Below are 22,692 nucleotides of genomic sequence, written 5' to 3' on the forward strand. Positions count from 1 at the left end.
CAAACATAAACATATATTTATATATAAATATGGATAAATGCTTGTGTATGTGTGTATACAGTATATATACACAACATGCATCTTAAGTGTGTAAATTATTAGTACGGTGAACAAAACATGTAAAGAATGTATACAGTATAAATACAGATTAAATATATATATATAGTATATATATATATATATTATTGCTGTTATGTCAATTAATAGCCATATATATATATATATATATATATATATATATATATATATATATATAATATGTATACGCACATGTATAAACAAAAATATTGTTTGATGTGATTAATCCAGATTCATCTATTTGACTGCACAAATGTATAAATATATATATATATATATGCCTTTACTATCACACTTATATTTATATATATTTATGTTTGCAATATAAAAACAAAGATCTTTGTCATGAAAAATAGCTTGTTAATAGAAATGCTGAGATACTGTCAACTTGCTGAAAAATATAGTTAGTTATGTTGCTGCTGTTAGTCAGTTACTCCCCTCCTCTAAAATCAATAACCAGTAGATGGAAAAGTGTGTGTCCCTAAACAGTCCTACAGAAGAGATTTCAGACTGCGTGTCTGCGCTTTCCATTAGCGTGCACGAACCCATAACAAAGTGCATTTTAAAGTGCATGTGTTTTGCATGGGTGGTTGCACATGAGGGTGATTTATCTCAGTCTATCTCCAGCCTGGAGAGAATGGAAGAGGAGCTCAAAGAAAGAAAGGCTCTTCAAAGAGAGTTCCTGATCAAAGCTGCAGCTTCCCTCCTCCCGGGCCGTATTATTCTTCGGCCCTGACAGTCCACGGATCCGTCGAAGAGACGGGAATAGATCGGCACATAGCAGCAGTGCTGTGATTTTTCTCCTCGGAGGAATGTGTGTGTGTGTATGGTGGAGAGAAAGACGGGGATGTCCCTTGCTTCCGTCTGCCAGGGCGCTATTGAACTTGGTAATGCGAGCTTTGGCCTGACAAGCGGGACAATGTGGCCTGTTGTTTGCTCGAGGTTAATCCTTTTGACTGGGGCAGGACTTGACACAGCTCAGGTGTATATTAAAGAAACTCAAAGAAGAAAGCCTTGGGTGTGGGGCTTTTCCTAATGCACTAAGCTTAAAGGGATAGTTCACCCCCAAAAAATGAAAATTCATCATTAGACGCGTTTCCACTGTCAGAGCAAATGCGGGTGTGTGCCAGTGCCAGTCGCGTTTCTACTGTCACTTCCATCAAATATTGATGCTGGAGTCTGTTAAGTGTGTCATGTTCATTTTGCGATCTTGCTAGTATTTTTTTAGTCACCTAGTTTCCCAATGCTGGTGAAATGGTGAGGTTGTGTGACGTTTATTCCAGAGAGGCGTGTTTTAGGATAGCGCTCCGGGGATAATGGGCCGACAGTGGAAACGTAGCTTGATTTTGGCCTTGAACGCACGCTTTTTTTCACGTTTTTTCCGGCACGCTGTTAGCCCTGGCTCACACTGGCCCGATAGTGGAAAAGCAACTGTCCCAAAGAAAATCTGAGATGTTTTTTTTTTTTCATGCAATGAAAGCATATTTTGACCAGTACACAAAAAAACACAAAGTGCCTAAATTTAAATAATTTTTCACTTCTGCTTTGCTGTACCTCTCAAATCTCACTTGCACTACTGCATATTCAGAGATATCGTATGCCATTCTTCTTCACTGAAAATATTTCTCTTCGCCATAGTTGTCAAATCTCAAACATGCATGAGTTACGAGAAACAATGGCGTTTGCTTTTTCACTGACGACAGAATGATGGAAATGAGATTTGAGAGCTGCAGCTGAGGGGAGTAATGACTTCGTTTTCAGTCATTTTCCCACACAAAAGTGTAATTTGGCTTCAGAAGTATGGGATTATAGCACACAAGTCAAATGCTTCACATTTACAGTACATTTATGTTGTTTTTATGTAATTTTTGGAGCTCCCATTCACTGTCATTGAATCGGCTAAGCATGATAATTTTTCAGAATTTCTCCTTTTTATTGTTTTTAAGCCATATGGGTTGTAGTACGACATTTAGGGTGAATAAATGATGACAGAATTTTAATTTTTGGGTGACCTATTCTAAATATTATCATGCAGGTTGCAGTACGATTAATCAACATTGGAGAAACGTGAACATGTGTTAAAAGCACATTGAATATTTAGGTCAAAAAGTTTCCCTGATATCATTTTCATAAATTGTCATTGTTTAAAAATGTTTTCTCATGCAATGTTAAAAATGCATATGTAGAAATTAATATTAACCTATATTAATAAATGCCAGGGTTTTTTTTTTCATGCAATTCAATGCATTAACTAATGTTAACGAATTGAACCGTATTGTGAATTGTTACCTAACCACTATTAATATTAAAGGAACCCGTTGAGTGAATGATAAAAAGCGAGGAAAATGAGAGTGCAAAACCAGTTCCGCAGCTTTTTTTTCACCTTCAGTCATGTTTTTGAAGGTTGTGTGATGGGATGGCTTCTCTTGATGCTATCTGTAGGTTGGCGGAGGTGTGGAGTTACACCCCGGCACAAAGACTGATTTCTCTCAGGCTGGTAATCGAAACCACACGGAATGTGTGCGGGAGACTTTTCTTCTACCCTCTTCCCTCTGCAACTGATAAGACAGAAATCTAATTAAAAGCGAGGCAGGCTGGCACACTTTGAAGGGCACGGGAACGCTCCGCTGGCACGCATGCTCCTATCCTCTTGCTGTGCTAAATGCCTCCTCTCTTTTTTCAGGGGTGCTTATAAAAATAAATAAAAAACAGGGAAGAAAAGGGGGAAAAAATTATGCATGCCTTTTCCAGTCCTGGAAGTTTATGGTGGGACTTGAGCAAGTTTGAATTTGCACTTCGAATTAATGCTGTAAATGCTGTCTATGGTGTTATAAACTCCCATTTTCATTAGAAATTGTAAAAACAATTGTTAAAACTAAGATGCAAAGGGATATGTTTTGAAATAGTAATTTGTGATGTCACTATCATATGACCGCCCACATTTACATATTCAACGTTTCACCCTGATGATGAACAACATGAATTGCACCAGTTAACTGAGAATCTTAAAGGTACAGTATCAAAAACAGCCTGTTTATGTCTATCAGAAAAAACAGGAAATGGCCAAAAAATGCTACATTTACGTTTTTGCAGCAATAAACCTTGATTAACATTAGAAATCAATTCCAAGAAAAAAATAAAATGCAAAAATATGTCCCTTTTAAAGCTTTTTATAAACTTGAATTGCACCATTTACCTGAGAATCTTAAAGGTACTGTAGAAAAAAAGCCAATATACAGATAAGAAAGGGTGGAAAATGGCTATAAAAAGCTACATTCGGGGATATAAACCTTGACTAACATTATAAATCAACAAAAAAAAAGTCCCGTTTAATACTTTTTAGGATAAGATCTGTATTATAATATATATGCATTTTCAAAACTAAACCTGTCAGCCATCTGGATTTATACTGTGCTTTTTCTATTGTTTAAACCCCTGTATTTCATACAACCTGTTTGATCTGCTAGGTATTGAACATGTGAAAGGATTCAGAGTGTATCTGGAGGACAAGAATCCAGAGGGAAAACAGTGCCAGCACATGATCCTAAAGGATCCACGCCAGCTTAATTTCTCTTACAAAACCATTGTAAGTATATGGGGTTGTGTTCAATGAAACTGAATATATAGTAATATGGTTTATATCAGATGAATAATTTTCTGGAAAATGAAATTTTATGCTCATATTCATCTGTTTGGCACCCTTTTGCATTTTTCCAACAGAGGATGAGCTCACAGCCCTTCGCCGGTCTGGCTTTCGAGGCCGACTACATGGTCAGAATCGTGCCGTTTCCCACGTTCCTGAACGACAGCTTCTTTCCACCGGCTTTTCTGCGCACTAACAGTGAGTGTTAGGCCTAAAACATAACATGCATACTCACCTTATTCTGTCCTACTTTTGAAACCATATTTAATTTGATCAATTTAAAATATTCTGGTACACAAAATGGCATTTACTATCAGTTATAGTGTCATATTCTAACTTAATGGATGTTTAAAATGACTTAACTGGTATGGAAAAGTTTAGTAAATTCAAAACATGAAGTAATTTCTCTTCCTTGTTCCTTGCGTTCTCACAGCTTGTGAAGTGCTTCTTGGCCCGGATAACCTCGTCTGCAAACCATGTGAGTTCTTTAGAGAGAGAGAGAGAGAGAGAAAAAAAAGATATCAAATCCAATTCATCTGTTTTTGTTAACCAAGCTGTGAAACGGCCTAAACAGAGATCTTAAATAAAACCGAAACACTTCTTTCTCTTTCCCTGACAGTTTGGAAGCCCAAGATGCTGAATGTTTCTCAACTGGGATCTAATTTGCATGTTGTGTTTGACCACGCCCCTTCCACATTCGGCTTCTCCATCTACTACCTGTATTACAAGCTCAGACAGGAGGGGCCCTTCAGACTGAAGCGCTGCAAACCTGTGAGCATTTTCACTTTGCATTTTTGTCTTATAGTTGCATTGAAGAGTTCTGGCACAAATACATAGCATTTGCCTTCAGGTGATTTTTGAGATGCAAATGTTGTTGAAGGAATAGTTCACCAGCCCAAAATGCGTAATCTCATGTCGTTCAGACCAGTTTATGACGGGAGATAATCTGTTAGGCTTGCTGTAAAACAGGACTTTACAGCTGTCTGTGGTGTTTCACGATGCTGTATCACACTTTTAAAACTCACATTTTCATTGGAAAATGTAATCAATCTTATTAAAAATAATATGCAAAGGAGGATGTTTTGAAATAGCCATAATTTTATTTTCACAACTTTGAGGTCATTATTAAATGACTGCCCATATTTACATATTCAACGCTTCACCCTGATGAGGAACAACATGAATTGCACCAGTTAACTGAGAATCTTAAAGGTACAGTAGCAAAAAAAAAAAAGTTTATTCAGATTAGAAAAGGTGGAAAATTGCCATAAAAACTACATTTACATTTTTAGGGCAATAAACATTGACTAAAATTAGAAATCAAATCCTTAATTTGTCCCTTTAAATGCCTTTTAGGATGTGATCTATTTTGTAAACTTGAATTGCACCAGTTAACTGACCATCTTAAATGTACAATAGCAAAAACAGCCATAAAAAGCTTCTTTTTACATTATTGTGGCAATGAACCTTGACAAACATTATAGATAAAATCCAAGATGAAACAATATACAGCAATTTGTTCCTTTTAATGCTTTTTAAAATGTGATATAAGCTTGAATTTCACCAGTTAACTGAGTCTTAAAGGTACAGTAGCAAAAAAAAGCCTGTTTATTCGGATCAGAAAGAATCGAAAATATCCATAAAAAGTTGTGTGTTGTTATTTTTTCAGTAAAGAGGAGTGTTTCCTAATGGTTTGCATGTTATCATCATTGGATAACTGTAATTGTTTGCATACTCTATTAGCGCTGAAGCTTTGCACACACACACACACACACACACACACACACACACACACACACACACACACACACACATGGAGTTCCTCTGGCTGGAAGTGAGATGTTCAGGGTTAACGCTCCCAGCAGCGTGTAATGTTCTTCCCAGACTGCTGGAATAATATATAGTCTTGTCTGTTGAATCGTGCAGACCTGAACCTCACGCCACACGAGAGACGTACGTGTTCTGCTGCTTTCCACGCTTTGGTTGTGATTGAAACGGAAATGCTTTCACCGCAGCACTTTGTCGCATTGAAACTGTGCTGGGAGTTAGAAGACGCTATCTGTCTTTCTTTTTGGCTGAAGACGCGTGTTTTTATGTATTCAGGAATAAATCTCTTAAAGGGAGAGTTCAGCCAATAAGGGCTCATCCTCATGTAATTTCAAACGCGTTTGACTTTCTTCTGTGAAACACAACAGGAGAAGTATGTTCATGCGGCTCTTCTCCATGCAGAGAAATTGAATCGAATGTATGAATTATGCAGTTAGAAAAAAACGTAAAGACTATCCGTTTGACTATGACAGGAATTTAAAATGGTGATAATAATAATAGTAATAATAATAATAATAATAATTTTTATTATTAAATACATAATATGCAATAAGTACTACTACTACTACTAATATAATATAATATTGATAATTAATAATAATTATTAATATGATTAAATAATAAGCAATAAATGTCACTACTAATATTAATGATAATAATTATTATTATATCTATTATTAGTAGTAGTATTTATTAATTATTTCAAATTTTATTATTAATAACAACAACAATAATTGTTATTATTATTAATTATGATATATATTATTAGTAATAGTATTTATTTATTTATTAATTATTTAGTATTTTTTATTAATAATAACAACAGCAATAAATTTTATTATTAATTATTATATATATTATTATTAGTAGTAATAGTGGTGGTAGTAGTAGTATTTATTACTTATTATTTAATAATATTCATTTTAGTAGTCATTTATTACTTATTATGTATTATTAAAAATAATAATCATCATTATTAAATATTTATTAAATAGTATTTATTATCATTCATTATTATTTATTAATTATTTAGTGTTTTATTATTAATAATAACAATACTTGTTATTATTCATAATTATATCTAGTATTACTAGTGGTAGAAGTGGTATTTATTTTATTACTATGCTGCATTTTATTTGTAACGAGCTTTGCTCAAACTCAAAGTGATATAAGCACATTAAACACAATGAAAGTTCACGTAAAAAACAACAAATGCAAGTTAATTAACCACAGAAAGAAAAATGAAGCGAACGAGTCCCAGGACACGCTGTCCCCCCCTGTACACCTGTAACTGATGCACTCCTGAAATCACAATGCTGGGCTTTTATTATTTCAGCATTAACATGAGGTGTTTCATGTCTGTCATTCTGGAACATGACCTGGTTCTTTTTGAAACATATTTTTCTCACATTCTTCCTATTAAAGGGTGTAAAAGCATTGTCCTGGCTCTTTTCAGAAGAGCACAGCGCTCGTATCTGTAGCCGGGCCGGCCGGCATTGTTTGTAGCGATAATAGATGGATGTGAAATTCGAGGTGTGCGACGCCACCAACGGGGGATTCCAGGCTTCAGACTCTCAGATCACTGTTAGATTCTCAGCTTCCCACCATTGCTGTCGAACTAACAGCTCCTCTTTATGAATGCATTGAGGTTACGAGGTATATCGAGGTATAAGGTTATATCCATTTGAGTGCATTAGAAACCTTACGCTAACGGATAGCATCAGTAAACGTGCAAGTTTGCAGTCTTGCTTTTGCAAGTAATCATGAAGTTTAATGTTAACCTTAGTGAAAAGTGACGGTCAACAGTTTATCTAGGGTTTTCTAGCGTTCTTCTCAAAGTAACGCATGCTATTAGAAAGAGAATTCAGTGCTGATGTGTCTGCGAATATACGTTTTTCAAAAATACTGTATATAAAATCATGATAATAGGATTGATTTTTTTTTAAGATCGCATCTTTTTGCAAAGCTGAATATCAAGTATAAAAATAGTAGGCAAGTGCATTTAAGATATATTTTAAAAGTTGGTGCCAGTTATTCACTTACACATTTGTTAATAAAGGGCAAAAAAGTCTCAGATACTGTATAAATGTGATTCAATGCATCATATTTTCATTGCACTGAACATTGCATGTCATTTTAAATAAAATGCATTAGATATTGATGTTAAAAATGTGTTTTTGCAGGAGCAAAATGGCTTCAAAACAACATGTGTTTTACAAGACGTCACTCCAGGAACATATGCAATAGAGGTGAGAGCGTTAATTATATCATATAAAAAGAGTTTCATTTAAACGCTTTTTTAAAGTCGAACTCAGTAGAACAAATCTCACTTTACAATAAGGTTCATTAGTTAACATGAACTAATAATGAACTCCACTTATTAATCTTTGTTAATGTTAATTTCAACATTTACTAATGCTTTATTCAAATATTGTTAACAACATTAGTTAATGCACTGTGAACTTCCATGAACAAATAAATGAACAGCTGAGTTTTTAACAAAGATGAACAAATACAGTAACAAATGTATTGCTCATGGTTAGTTCATGTTAGTTAATACATTATTGTAAAGTGTTACCCACTTTCTTATTCCCGCAGCTTCGTGATGACAACAACACAACCAGAAGACAGACGCAGTATCATGTGAGCCAAGGTAAAGGACTCGTGTGAAGAGAAGCGAAGGTCCTGGACTTGTTGAACATTTATCTGATGTTGTGTGTGTGTGTGTGTGTGTGTGTGTGTGTTGCAGTGCATTCCCCATGGGCCGGCCCGATCCGAGCCATGGCCATCACCGTCCCGCTGGTCATCATGTCGGCCTTCGCCACCCTCTTCACCGTCATGTGTCGCAAGAAACAGCAAGGTGTGTGTCCGTCATTAGCCGTCTCCGGTTCCCTCGCAGATTTGCTTTTGTCCAGTGTCTGTAAAGCGATCTCTGTAATCTCACGGCATTCACGAGGATTAATGGATGATGGAATCTAAGCGCTTTCTGTTGCAGCTCAGCTTGTTCCTGACAAAAGAAACTCCTGTTGAATGTAATGCATGTGTTTGTTTGTAATTATATGCGTGTCCTTCAGAATCGCTGACATAACTCTTCTGATTCTTATACTTTTAGTTATAGGATGTTTTCTAATAACTATGGCATTTTAAAGGTGCATTGTGTAATATTTCTGAGGATCTATTGACAGAAATGCAATATAAGATCCATAACTATGTTTTCAGTGGTGTATAAAGACCTTGCATAATGAACCGTTATGTTTTTATTACCTTAGAATGAGACTTTATATCTCCATAACCGCGGGCTCCTTCTGTGGAGGTCGACATATTGTGTGGTCATGTTTCTAGCGTAGCCGACAGCGAACACACAGCGCTACAGAGCGCGTTTCCTCACTACCTTGAAAAAGAAGTTTTCAGTGGTGTATAAAGACCTTACTTAATGAACCGTTATATTTGTATTACCTTAGAAAGAGCAGTTTCTTGAACCAAGAATACACAAAAAACATTTATTGGATTCGAGGAGTTTTGTGGTTGAAATTTAAAACGCGGGTCAATTTGACCCCCATAGGAATGAATGGAATGCTTCAGTACACATAGAAAACCTAAAAATGCAAACTACAAATGCTAAACCTTTAGCAAAAAAATGATTTAATAATGTCTACATGTGTATCTGAATGCATACTGAAAAAAAATAACTTTAGGACCCAGCGGAAAAGCTCATTTAATCCAATTAAAGCTATAAAGCCATCTATTGGCTAGAATCATGAAATATCGTGTTATATTAGAGGTCGGCAAAGACATTTTGAGCTGAATTAAAAAGGTTATGCATGAAATTGTGAGTTATTTTAAATTTAAGTTGAAAGAATGCGAGGAATGTGCTTAAATTACTATTTATTGATCAAATCTAGTAATTAAAGGTAAATAAAATAAAAAACGACAAAAGAAATTTCATTAAAAAATAGAAAAAATATTATCAAAATGAAATAAAATAAACGTTCTGGACAAAAAAACAAAATTAAGTATAATTTTAGGGCTTCGGGTCATTTTGACATGCGAGGGAAAGATGTGTTACAGAACGCGAGGGAAAGTTGTAAGAGTAAATCGAGTTGCATTGGTGCATTTTTGCAAAGGTGGATGAGGAGGGATGTAAGACAAAAGCACACGTTTCTCTTACATGGACAAATTAGGCTTTACTTTTAGTGCTCTAAAAGTTCTCATATGGAAACAATGAATGCACTGTTTTCCCCAAATCGCTTCAATCCTCATTTGATCCTGGTTAGATTCACGTCTCTGATCTGGAATTCCTCCGCAGAAAACATCTACTCCCACCTGGACGAGGAGAGTTCAGAGTCGTCGTCTCTGACCACAGCGCTGAACGCAGACCGGCCCTGGCCCAGACCCAAGATCTTCATCTGTTACTCCAGCAAAGACTGTCCCAAACATCTTGCTGTCATCCAGAGCTTTGCCTTCTTCCTGCAGGACTTCTGTGGGTGTGAGGTGAGGCTTTGCCTTGATGTGCGTTCAAATCTATGAACAAAAAAACACTAGCGGTCAAAAGTTTGGGGTCAGTAAAACCACGGGTTTGTAATGTGTGCGGATGACGCCACCTAGTGGCAGTAAGTTTGGTAACCTACATTATTCCACAAATAATAATAAATGTATCCTATTAAACTTTATTAATGCATGTTTCTGGTTATATGCATGATTCATTAGTGTTTGTTTTTCCAAAGATACTTTAGGTCTCATTAGCTGGTGAGATTTACAGTTAGGTCTACATTAGTTAACATGAACAATCATAATACTTCTACAGAAGGTGAAATAAAATTAATATCTGTAATGAAAATCACTTATAAATCTGTTATCGGTTAACAAAAGAGCAGCTTTAAGGTTATTTTCTGCCAAAATAAAAGCTCTATAGTTTAATGTTTGACAGCAAAGAAATTAAGATAGACATAAATGTGTTGTAATTTTGCTGTTTATTATTTATTATAATTATTACTTTTATCATTAAATGCTCATTACAATTTACAAAGGTATTATTACAATAGCTCTTTATTGATTTGTCTAATTTCTCTCATTTAAATAATGCTAAAATAATTTGAATATATTTTACTATAGTAAATCTTTTTATTTGACAGCAAAATAGTTAAGCATTTCATAATAAAAATAATAAATTAATCAATAAAGAAATGTTTGTTACAATGTTACTTTATTGAATATTTTTTTTCTTGTCAAATAATCAAAAATGATGCTAAAATATTATTTTGAATAACTAGTAGTAGTATTTATTTAATTTTACAGTGAAATAGTAATACATTTCTTTATTGATTTAATTTTTATAAATTAATAATAATTTAAATAATAATAAAAAATATTTTTTACCAGTAGAAACAGTAGTGTGGATGTTATTACTGTTATTATTAGTCATATTGGATGAGGAAAACTTTTCTTTTTTGTCCAGCTGATGACATTACTCATTGCCTGAATTTGTGGGAAACTTTGATGCGTTTATCAAGACACTTGATTGTATAAGAGTGTATAAGAGTGCTTCAGGTGTAGTGCTGTCTGATGTGCAGGTGTCTCTGGATCTGTGGGAGCACCTGGAGATCTGTAAGGAGGGTCAGATGGCCTGGCTGAGCCGGCGTATCGACGAGGCTCACTTCATCATCACCGTCTGCTCCAAAGGCCTGAAGTATTTCGTGGAGAAAAGACACCGTAAGGGCAAGGCCACATCGAAGGAGAACAACCGAGAACCGAGCGCAACCGGAGACGCCGGGAACAGCAGGGATCTGTTCCTCGTAGCCACAGCCATGATCTCCGAGAAAATCAAAGATGTGCACCAGAAGTCTTCCGATCTCTCGCGCTTCATGGCGGTTTACTTCGACTACTCTCACGAGAGCGACGTGCCGACTTCCCTCAGCCTGGCGCCGAAGTTAAAACTAATGGATCAGCTTCCTCAACTCTTCTCCCGACTTCATTCCCGGCAGCTTAGCCTGACGGACCGCGAGCCACAGCCACCGAACATCAGCAAACGCAACTACTTCCGGAGCAAATCGGGCCGCTCGCTATACGTGGCCATCTGTAACATGCACCAGCACATCGATCAGGAGCCCGACTGGTTCGAGAAGCAGCTCATGCCGGCGCCGGCGCCCAATAAACGTGCCGTTCCGCTTCCCGAATCCGGGCTCGTCCTGAATGAGGTGAAAGTGAAACATCCCTCGGAGAGCGACTGCCCGGCGAGGATCCTCTCGCTGAGTTTGTCTCGGGATGAGCTCGGGGAAGGGTCATCGGGTCAGGACGTGGGTTTGTCCGTGCCGGTTCCGGTTCTTCACATGGATGGATCCGCCAGTCCACCGGAGATGCCCAGAGACTCCGGGATCTACGATTCATCCGTGCCCTCGTCCGAACTCTCCATCCCACTGATGGAGGGACTGTCTCCGGATCAGGCCGACACCTCGTCTCTGGCTGATAGCGTGTCCTCCTCCTCGGGACTTGGTAGGGATTTCGCTTATTTAGCATGTATAATTGTATCATTTATTTGTAGAATAATATTCCCCTTTTTTTTAATGACACCTTTATACAGACTTCTGTATTTTCAAATGCAACATCATTCCAAACATCTTCCCAGTTTGTTTATAAAAGAGGAGCTTTACGGTTTCCACCAAAATAAAAGAAATCATTATATTATTATCATAATTTTACTGCTGTTTTGTCAAATAAAACGACTATTATTTTTTTACAGTGCAGTAGTATTATTGCAATAGTAATATATTTCTTTATTAATTACTTTAGTTTTTCTAATTTAAATAATGATCAAATAAAAAAGTTTTCAATAATAATACTAATATTTATTATTATGATTTAATTATTACTTTACAGTACTATTATTGCCATAGTATAATTTCTTTGATTAATTTTGTAATTGAAATGCTATAATAAAATATTTTGAATATTATTGTTTTTAATAATAATAGTTATAATAATGATTAATAAAAGCTAATTTTTATTTTTAAACTACAATAGTATTATTGCAATAGTAATATATGTCTTTATTGATTAGTTAAATCATTTAAATAATGATCAAATTAAAATACTATTTTTAATAATAATTATTATTATAATGATTTAATCATTTTTATTTTTACATTACAGTAGTATTATTGCAATGGTAATATTTCTTTATTGATTGGTTACATTTTTAGAATTTTACTTTTAAAAAAATGATTTTGAATATTTTGGATATTATTGTTATTATTAAATATAGTGAATCTGATAAGCCTGTTCACAGATTCGTTCTGAATTCAAACATTTTAATGCATTCTGCATCATTTATTGCATCATTTTAATGCATCATTTTAATGCATTCTTTTAATGCATTCTGGATATTTAATATTAATATTTGGTAACGGTTTCAGCAACTAGTTAGATTGTAGTATGCACTGTTTACTACATATCACCACATTTAAAGGTGCTGTATATATAATTGAAACAGTTTTACTTCAGCATTGATGCTAACTTAAAAGAATGGGGACATTTTTTGTGACGTACAGCACTTTTAAATCCATTCTGCAGATTTTTATCTTGAAAAGTAGATGTAGATGCACGTTCAGATAGAGGTTTGCTGCAGTTTCAGCCTGTTGATGATCGTGTGTGTGTGTGTGTGTGTGTGTGTGTGTGACAGGAGACGAGGAGCCCCCTGCTGTCAGCTCTCTGCACTGTTCAGGACACACCATCTGCAAGGCAGAGCTCCATCACAACATCCATCATCACAGTGAAGGACTCATAACCGCGGTCTCCACCTAGTGGCCTTTCACTGAACTTGCATCGCCACTTTAATTTCTATTCATGCCAAGCTGCCAACTTCACATTACAACCCCTTCATCAGGGAATACCTTTGACGGACTAGATCTCAAGGGATTGGACATTGCAGTGTCTGAAAACCCCAGGCACGTTGTTTGTCGAGGCGCTTTTTAACCAAAGTTGTTGTGTACTAGGTATGCGATTGAGTTTGTGTTTGCATTACAGCTGTGTATGTTACTACAAAGGAACCGATGTCATTCAGATCTTCTTGCCTTAACTGGGTTTCCGTGAACCTGTGACCGTTATACTGAATGCGTGAGTCGTTTAACATGTCATTTCACTTTTATTTATTGCATTAACAGGCTCCAGTTGTGTGGGATAACGTGTGGTGCTCACTGCAGACGTGTGTAGATCAGCACTTTGTGTACGTCACATTAGCCTTGGTATCGTTTCACTGAAGAACAAGCATTTTAAGAGCTTTTTAATGATTTTAGGCCTTTTAATGGATCTTAAAAAAAAGTTTCAAAAATGCATAAACAGATTAGCGTAGGTTATGGCAAAGGGAAGTACAAGCTAAAAAATTGACATGTGCCATTTCTGAAACAGTTTTATTGTGTGTACTCTGTTTTATCCAGGTTGTGTACAGTTTTTATTAGAATATTAGAAGTCATTTCTACATTATATAAACTTTGTACTGTTTTATAGTACTCTAATGTAGGAGAAACGACTTAATAAAACTAAGATTTATACGCATTGTGACTGAGTTATTACTGAAGTGTTTTAGGAAAAATGCTTGAATAATCTCAGAATGATAAAAGAATATTTAAAAGGTTTTGTTCAAAATAACACATTACCATACTATTCTTACACAGTATATACTGCTTTAAACAGTTTGCAGATGTTTGAATGCTAGAAATATGCATACAAAATAAAATGACATATAATGGAGAGATGTTTAAAGCATTAACATTTTAAGTGATTTATATGTATGTATGCAGATTCATTTTAAGCTAAAAATAGGCATATAAAAAAACATCCATAGTGACATTTTGAAGTTTGCACATTTGCATAATTGTATGTACTATAAATATGATATATATATATATATACAGTATATATATATATATATATTGCATAAATGCAGATTTATTTTCTATGCTACAAATAAGCATTCAAAATTAAAATGATATGATACAAATAATGAAGAGGTGATTAAAACTGTGACATTAAGTGATTTATATTTGCATATATATTTTTTTGTATGCTAGAAATATTACAAATAATGAAGTGATTAAAAACTTCTGAGTGACATTTCAAGTGAATTTGTACTTGCATGCAGATTTGTTGAATGCTATAAATATGCATTTAATGTATTATCTTTTTTAAAGTGTGTGTGTGTGTGTATACACTCACCGAAAGAATTATTAGGAACACCATACCAAGGTTATTATAGTTTTGCATTTTTAAATTAGTTTTTATTTTAATATCGTTTTCAATTTTGCTTTAAATTTCAGTTTAGTTTTAGTTAGTTTCATTAATGGTTTTGTTAGTTTTAGTTTAGTTTTTATTTCGCAAGCATTTCTATTCAGAATCTTAATAATAAATCTTAATAATATCTTAATAATAAAAATAAAATCATGGTTTGAGATTGAACAAAGCACCAAATAAATGGGACTTAAAAGTATACAAGAAAAACCTGAAAAAATCAGACAAAACTAATTCATATTAAAGATGAAATCTTGTTAAACATGCCTAGTTTACTTTTTTCAGCTGTAAATGTAGCAGAGTGACCACTGGTACATAACACACATCCCAAAAAAAACAGCTCAATTCATCTGACTTCAGCCAACACAACCTGCTGTAAAGCCAGTGTGATTAAATAATAAAGTATCTATGCAGTGTGTGTGTGTGTGTGTGTGTGTGTGTGTGTGTGTGTGTGTGTGTGTGTGTGTGTGTGTGTGTACATGTTTTTAAAACCTGGTGGGGACTTAAACCTGAATGCACACAGACTCATGGGGACTCGTGTTATTGTGAGGACCTAAATTGAGGTACACAAGCTTATAAATCATACAAAATAGTTTTTTTTTTTAAATGTAAAAATGCAGAAAGTTGTGTGATGGGTAGGTTTAGGGGTTGGGTTAGTGTACTGTAAGGAGACAGAATACAGTTTGTTTGTAGGCTACAGTATAAAAACATTACGTCTATGGAGAGTCCCCCCAAAGATTGTGTGTGTGTGTGTGTTGTGTCCTGTTATTCCATACATTGCGGGGAAATGTCTCCACGTGGATAATAATATTAAATGCACCTTTAACCCTGTCAACTTTCATGAAAACATGACATCTGAAACATACAGTACTTAGCCTGGTAGCCTACATTAAAGGTTTTTTGTGCTTGACGGACTTGTTTTGCTGTTGCACCCGCGTCTCGCAAATGAAACGGCATTCAAAAAATGCTGCGCTCAAGTTAAAAGAAGTCCAACTTGCGTCTTATTACCTTGTGTTATTTCCCATTCCACTGCAACAGACGCATCCTTAATGAACAGCGCTCAGCACTAGCCATGTGAACACTACGTTAGGTCCTTCATTGAACGCATCACAGAAGGACAGCGGTTAATCGCCTCGGCAACTTCTTCACGCGTATGAAGCCAAGCGCCATATCAGGCATTTCCTTAAACAGCCACAGGTAAGATTTCCCGCCAAAGTAAAGAGCTTATTAATTACGAAAACGATTATTTATTTTTGCTAATTATTATTTTATTTCTGTTAGTTTTTCAGTAACTGTTGTTAGTTTCGTTTAATTTTAGTCTTTTATTTATTAGAATTTTTAATTTTATTTAAGTTTACGAAAATGTTTTTTGACCAATAGTTTTAGTTTCAGTTTTTGTTTACGAAAAAAAACTTGCACCATACTAATACTGTGTTTGACCCCCTTTCGCCTTCAGAACTGTATTAATTTTACGTGGCATGGACTCAACAAGGTGCTGAAAGCATTCTTTAGAAATGTTGGCCCATATTGATAGGATAGCATCTTGCAGTTGATGGAGATTTGTGGGATGCACATCCAGGGCACGAAGCTCCCGTTCCACCACATCCCAAAGATGCTCTATTGGGTTGAGATCTGGTGACTGTGGGGGCCATTTTAGTACAGTGAACTCATTGTCATGTTCAAGAAACCAATTTGAAACGATTCGAGCTTTGTGACATGGTGCATTATCCTGCTGGAAGTAGCCATCAGAGAATGGGTACATGGTGGCCATAACGGGATGGACCTGGTCAGAAACAATGCTCAGGTAGGCCGTGGCATTTAAACGATGCCCAATTGGCACTAAGGGGCCTAAAGTGTGCCAAGAAAACATCCCCCACACCATTACACCACCACCACCAGGCCTGCACAGTGGTAACAAGGCATGATGGATCCATGTTCTCATTCTGTTAACGCCAAATTCTGACTCTACCATCTGAATGTCTCAACAGAAATCGAGACTCATCAGACCAGGCAACATTTTTCCAGTCTTCAACTGTCCAATTTTGGTGAGCTCCTGCAAATTGTAGCCTCTTTTTCCTATTTGTAGTGGAGATGAGTGGTACCCGTTGGGGTCTTCTGCTGTTGAAGACCATCCGCCTCAAGGTTGTGCGTGTTGTGGCTTCACAAATGCTTTGCTGCATACCTCGGTTGTTCAAAGTTGCTCTTCTATCAGCTTGAATCAGTCGGCCCATTCTCCTCTGACCTCTAGCATCAACAAGGCATTTTCGCCCACAGGACTGCCGCATACTGGATGTTTTTCCCTTTTCACACCATTCTTTGTAAACCCTAGAAATGGCTGTGCGTGAAAATCCCAGTAACTGAGCAGATTATAAAATACTCAGACCGGCCCGTCTGGGACCAACAACCATGCCACGCTCAAAATTGCTTAAATCACCTTTCTTTCCCATTCTGACATTCAGTTTGGAGTTCAGAGATTGTCTTGACCAGGACCACACCCCTAAATGCATTGAAGCAACTGCCATGTGATTGGTTGATTAGACAATTGGATTAATGAGAAATTGAACAGGTGTTCCTAATAATCCTTTAGGTGAGTGTGTATATATATATATTGTAAGGGGTTACAATATAGACCCAGAACCAGATAATAAATGAAAGAAAAGTTTTACTGAAGATAGTTTGCAGTTTCATCAGCAGAAGTTCAGCTTCAAGACTCTCACAGGAGTACATAGGCCGCCCCGCTTACAGTTACACAGATCACAGCAGTTATACTATTTCCAAGGTCTAATACGCCATTGCAGTTAACATATCTCCCAAGGCATATGCCTGTAAGTGCAACACTCCCACTGTTTAGTGCAATATCTTAAAAATTCAGTTGATATTTATATTTATTCATACTATACAAAATACTGTAAATATGTTCATTATCTGTAAATGTTTATTCTGACAAAACCCAACTGTGACCATATATTTTTATAGTATTTTCATATTTTTTATAATTTTATTTGTAGAATTTGTATTACTATTTGTATTACTATTACTTGTTGTATCTGTATTTGTATATGTGCACTGGAAGCCTCAGTACCAAGGAAAATTCCTTGTGTGTGCAAGCACACTTGGCAATAAAGCTCTTCCTGATCTGATTCTGTTTACAGGTTAAATGATTCTGATTGGCTAAGGAATAGATAAACAGTAATTTTCCCCACATATACAGATAGACGGAAGCATATCTCCATGGATTATGCGTCTGACACTCGGATCCTGAAGTTAGGCACGTCGTGACCTTCCAGGTCTCAGATTTGGGTCGCTGGGTGCCAGCCTGTCCCGAACAACAACTCAGTCAATCTCCATTAATGCCAGTGGTTCCTTAACCTGTAACCAAGAAGACTAACACATACACACACACACACGACACACAGCCAATGTTGGATTTGGCCTCTAACTATAAACAGGAGAGTCTTCTCAAAACATCAAGATAATGCGTTCTTTCTCTCAAGGAGAACTATTCTTTAGTCTAAATGGAAAATATAGTCTTTAACTGAGAAATGGTCTCTTAAACTATAGACCCCTATATGTTTTAACACGTTGAAGACCTTTCTCAAACACAAAAGTATCTATTTTATTTCTAGAATCCGGGCTGAATAAGCAAGCACTGTTACTGCATTAAGATATCGAATATAGACATTAAAGAATACATGAAAAGAACATTTCAGTAATCACACTGGTAAACCATATAAAGTAAAATCTCCAGAGAAGTCATTCAACTCATCTGATATTTAGAAGGAAAAATATTCCAGTGACATTTTAAGTGATTTAAATGTGCATATATACAGATTTATTTTATTTTTTTGTATGCTAGAAATATAGAAAATATTACAAATAATGAAGTGGATATTAAAAACTTTAAGAATGACATTTTAAGTGATTTAGATTTCTATTTCTTGACCTGTCGATTATTGAGCTCAAACCACACAGCCCTGTAATGCGCTGAACGCTGGAACCCCAGTGATGTGAAAAGCTTGGAGGAAGTGTCGTTCTCCTCTTCCACAAAGCAATACACAGGGTGTCCTCGCTCCAGGAGTGTTCTGGCCATCATACACACCAGTATCTTGCCGTAGCCTTTACCTCTGTGTTGTGGTAATGTATAAAGTAAACCAAGAGCAGCGTGTTGGTACACCAGCAGCCAAGACACGGGCTCAGTGCCGCCCTCCTCCATCACACAGAGTGAAGGATTATGGGCGATGTAGTTCAGCACTGAGTTATAGCTGTTACGGTCTCCGCCATACTTCCATGTGCTGTTCACCAGATCCGCGTGAGCTGCGCTGAGCGGAGGAAAGCTGACACCAGCAGGACTCACATCACTGAAGAGAAATAAGAAAATGCCAAATATTAAAACAAGGGAGATTTAAGACAACTCTATGCAAGAACAAGATTTTGAAAATGTTCCCATTTCCCATGTTGTCATCTCCAATTTCCAATGTTCCCATTTCTAACGTCCCCTTTTCTCATTTCTAATGTTCCCATTTCCAACGTTCCCATTTCCAGTTTCCAAATGTTTCCCTTTTCAATGTTCCCACTTCCAGTTTCCAAATGTTCCCATTTCCATTTATTGTTCCTATTTTACTGGAAACAACAAAATGTGCCAACTTCATTTAGAGAAACCCTGAAAAAATAGCAAAACTATGAAATTAAGTAATATTTGCGATAAAAAGTCATTATTTATATTTTACAAAAAAACAATCATAACATAAAAAGTCAAAATGATATGAATGATGATATTATGACATTAAGTCTTAGCATATGAGAAGAAAATCAAAATGAACATATGTCTTAATTATGAGATGAAAAGTTGAAATTGACATAAATCGTAATTATGATATATCACTTTTCATCTCATAATTATGATTTAGTATATGCCATAATTTTGACTTCACATGTGTCAGAAATGAGCTTCCATAGGAAACAACCTTCCATACAAAATATAAAATAAATGGAAATTATAACAGCTGATATATAATATTTCTTCAGTGGGTTTATGAACATGTTTTGTAATATTAAGCAGCAGGCTGTGTTGATCAAGAGGATGATTTGATGGTGATATACCTGTCTTTAAACTGCAGCTGTTCTGCGTCCTGCAACAGGAACACATTCATCACTACTTGAACTTTCCAAGGAAGTCCACGTTGATCCGCAAACTCCTGAGCCGCTTCTGAATGCCTGATGTCTAGGCCTTAATCAACCAACAGGTTAGTGCATGTTTCATTTAACCACAGTCAACTACAAGAGTTAACACAGCGAATAGAGTGTGTGTAACGTTACCTGCCAGTAATGTGAATGAGTCTGTATTGATCACACCAGGTGTGTCCAAAAAGTTCCTCAGGCTGGCTTTGCTCTTTGAGTAGATGCTGTATATGTTGAAATCTCCTTCCCGGTCCTTTGTGCCCTGCAACAAGAATGTTTTTACATATGCTTTGGTTTTCTTAAAGTGGAAACTCATAAATGTCTAGATTTGTAAAATGATATTACCTGAACTTTCGGTTTGCAAATAATGAAAGTGAAATTTGGCCACTGGTCTGCAATAACCTGCAGATTGTGAGGTTTCCCTCTGTTTATGTTGAATATACAGCCATAAACCTGGAAAAAAAAGTGAAACTAAAAGCATTGTGGGAATCTGATTTCAGTATAAAGCAAAATACTTTCTTGAGAATCTCCTCACCTTGATGGACTCTGGAAAAAACTGTTTTAAAACGCTTTCAGCTTGTGTGAGTTCCTCTGTCCTGAGAACGATCATCTTGTGCCGTTCAGACCATCACAGAAATCACGATCTAAAGCTGAATCTGCTAAATAATAATACGGAAGTGTTTTAAAAGTCTCAGCAGCTGTGGGTTTCACTCACAGATTATAGCAGTTAATAATGGAAGTGGATCATTTCTATCACATAAACTAAAACTTTCATGCTGTTTAAACTAAAGTTTGCATGTGTTTATGTGTGCTTATCGGATAAATACGAGCAACTGACCGGATTATACTGGTTTGGTTTGACAGTTTTGGGCACTCTGAAACCAGTTTACACTATGTAAAACCAGCAAACCGCTTTGTTAAAGCGTTCTTTTCCAAGCAATAATCGTTCATTGAGAGTTTTTCAGCAGGAGATCTACTAGACTCCTGCTCTGCATCGGGTCCTGGGCTGGTCATGTGACCTGCAGATGATGACGTAAACGTGAAGAACATACAGTACGAATATGAAATGGATTTTCTGTGATCATCTGCGATGGAAAAGCTATGCATCTCTTCTAGAGTTTGAGTCAGCGAGTTGAAGTCAAGCATGAGCGTCTCTCATCAGCAGGATGCAGAAACACGAGAAGCTTTTCACTGACGTATAAATCGAGGTGTGTTAAACCGTCAGGGCTGAATAAGAGCTATATTTATGACTATTAATGTTTCCACCCTCATACTGATACACCTAGATGATTTTGACTGCTTTTGTTCCCCAAGATTCGGAACCTGCCAGGATGGTTTGCATTCGGATCCTCTTTGCATCCATTTTCGCAGCTCTTATTGTTTCAGGGGAAGACATGATACAAAATTACAACAGTAATGTCATGAACGTGGCAAACTTTGCCATGAACTTCCACAATCTCATGAGTAACTACCCGTATGCGTTTAAAGTGGTGGATATCATATCAGACACGACTCAGGTAAGTGTCATTTCATCTTGTGACATACACATCTGCTTTACTCTGATCGATTTGCTAATAATGTGTGTGTTTGTTGCAGCTGTATCCTCCTGCACGGGTTAAATACATGTTACAGATCCGAGCTGAACAGACTGTGTGTAAGAATCAGGCGAGTGTGAATCTGACACACTGTGCTTTACAGTCTAACGCTGAGGTGAGGAAGAACATCTATTGATGATTAGAGAGTTCAGAGTTTGTATTTTCTTGTGTTTTGTGATGCATTTTAATAAATATAGAATCTTTATAGAATCTTTTGAGACAAGTGAAGAGCATTACTACATAAATGTAACATTTTCTGGTTATGTACATATATTTGAGGCATATACAGTTTGAACCCCAGTGTAAATGTTAATGTGTTCTATTTGCGTTTTTGGCAAAGCAATAATGTAATGCAATGCAAAGCAAGAATTCAATGCAATGCAATAATTTTGCATGTAATTGAATGTGTTATTGAATTTTTGTGAAGAAATGTGTAATCATTTTTGCATGCATAGTGTTTGAAATGTGAATATATAAATATACCATATATATATTTCTTATTTTTCTCAGAACATGACCTGCTCCTTCACTGTTCTTGCAGTGCCGGGAAACGACTACATCCCTAAACGATTGCTGTCAGATCAATGTGCCTGAGAATTATGATGGAGATGTTTCCTATGGTGGAATGTTGTCAGCAGTGCATGCTTTGATAATGTATGCCTCATATACTTGTGGTATGTTAATAATACGCATCACTATCATTATTGTAAAATATTTTTGAAGCATTTCATAAGCTGTCATTTTCAACTTTACTTAAAAGCCTGTATTTCTCTTCGTGTAACATCGATTCAGCCTTGTCAAAAAAATAAAATAAAATGCAAATTAATTTTCTCATAGCATTGAATCTTTTGTTTATTGATTTAACATATTTGTGTTTTATCAGGTTAATAATACAGAAATTGTTGAGATTTCAGAAAGACTGTTGTTTCTGTTTAATATTTACATAAACTTCCAGCATATGTTTGAGACGACATGAGGTTAAGAAATTACATCATATTCATTTTTTGATTAAATTTCTTTTCAAATGACGCAGAAAGTCAAAACTGCTCTTCTGTGACTTTTATTTTGGAATAACTGAGGTTCAGTTTGACT

General features: G+C 36.0%; 3 protein-coding genes across 3 annotated transcripts in view; 2 read left to right on the forward strand and 1 right to left on the reverse strand.

Annotated features, from left to right (window-relative positions):
- Window positions 1-14,095, forward strand: part of il17rd (interleukin 17 receptor D) — a 42,191-nt gene extending 28,096 nt beyond the window's left edge. The window contains exons 4-13 of the mRNA XM_077204213.1: window positions 3,546-3,664; window positions 3,799-3,919; window positions 4,155-4,199; window positions 4,341-4,492; window positions 7,732-7,797; window positions 8,147-8,201; window positions 8,298-8,408; window positions 9,855-10,039; window positions 11,119-12,037; window positions 13,224-14,095. Of these exons, the coding sequence (XP_077060328.1) occupies window positions 3,546-3,664; window positions 3,799-3,919; window positions 4,155-4,199; window positions 4,341-4,492; window positions 7,732-7,797; window positions 8,147-8,201; window positions 8,298-8,408; window positions 9,855-10,039; window positions 11,119-12,037; window positions 13,224-13,345 (1,895 nt within the window). The 3' untranslated portion in view covers window positions 13,346-14,095. The remainder of the gene's footprint in view (window positions 1-3,545; window positions 3,665-3,798; window positions 3,920-4,154; window positions 4,200-4,340; window positions 4,493-7,731; window positions 7,798-8,146; window positions 8,202-8,297; window positions 8,409-9,854; window positions 10,040-11,118; window positions 12,038-13,223) is intronic.
- A 4,527-nt stretch (window positions 14,096-18,622) lies between these two features.
- Window positions 18,623-20,734, reverse strand: LOC143712147 (glycine N-acyltransferase-like protein 3). The gene is made up of 5 exons (XM_077204347.1): window positions 20,541-20,734; window positions 20,351-20,458; window positions 20,144-20,267; window positions 19,928-20,054; window positions 18,623-19,185 (listed from the first exon to the last, which is right to left on the reverse strand). The coding sequence occupies exons 1-5, from the start codon at window positions 20,613-20,615 to the stop codon at window positions 18,759-18,761; spliced, it is 861 nt and encodes a 286-aa protein (XP_077060462.1). The 5' UTR covers window positions 20,616-20,734; the 3' UTR covers window positions 18,623-18,758.
- A 274-nt stretch (window positions 20,735-21,008) lies between these two features.
- On the forward strand, window positions 21,009-22,439 carry LOC143711980 (uncharacterized). The gene is made up of 4 exons (XM_077204215.1): window positions 21,009-21,213; window positions 21,320-21,522; window positions 21,602-21,715; window positions 22,111-22,439. Exons 2-4 carry the CDS (start codon window positions 21,337-21,339, stop codon window positions 22,192-22,194), a joined length of 384 nt encoding a protein of 127 aa, XP_077060330.1. The 5' UTR covers window positions 21,009-21,213; window positions 21,320-21,336; the 3' UTR covers window positions 22,195-22,439.
- Window positions 22,440-22,692: the final 253 nt, after the last annotated feature.

Source organism: Siphateles boraxobius, unplaced genomic scaffold (assembly GCF_051911475.1).
Source record: "Siphateles boraxobius isolate OS27281-9 unplaced genomic scaffold, OSU_SipBor_1 5, whole genome shotgun sequence".
Lineage (NCBI taxonomy): Eukaryota > Metazoa > Chordata > Actinopteri > Cypriniformes > Leuciscidae > Siphateles > Siphateles boraxobius.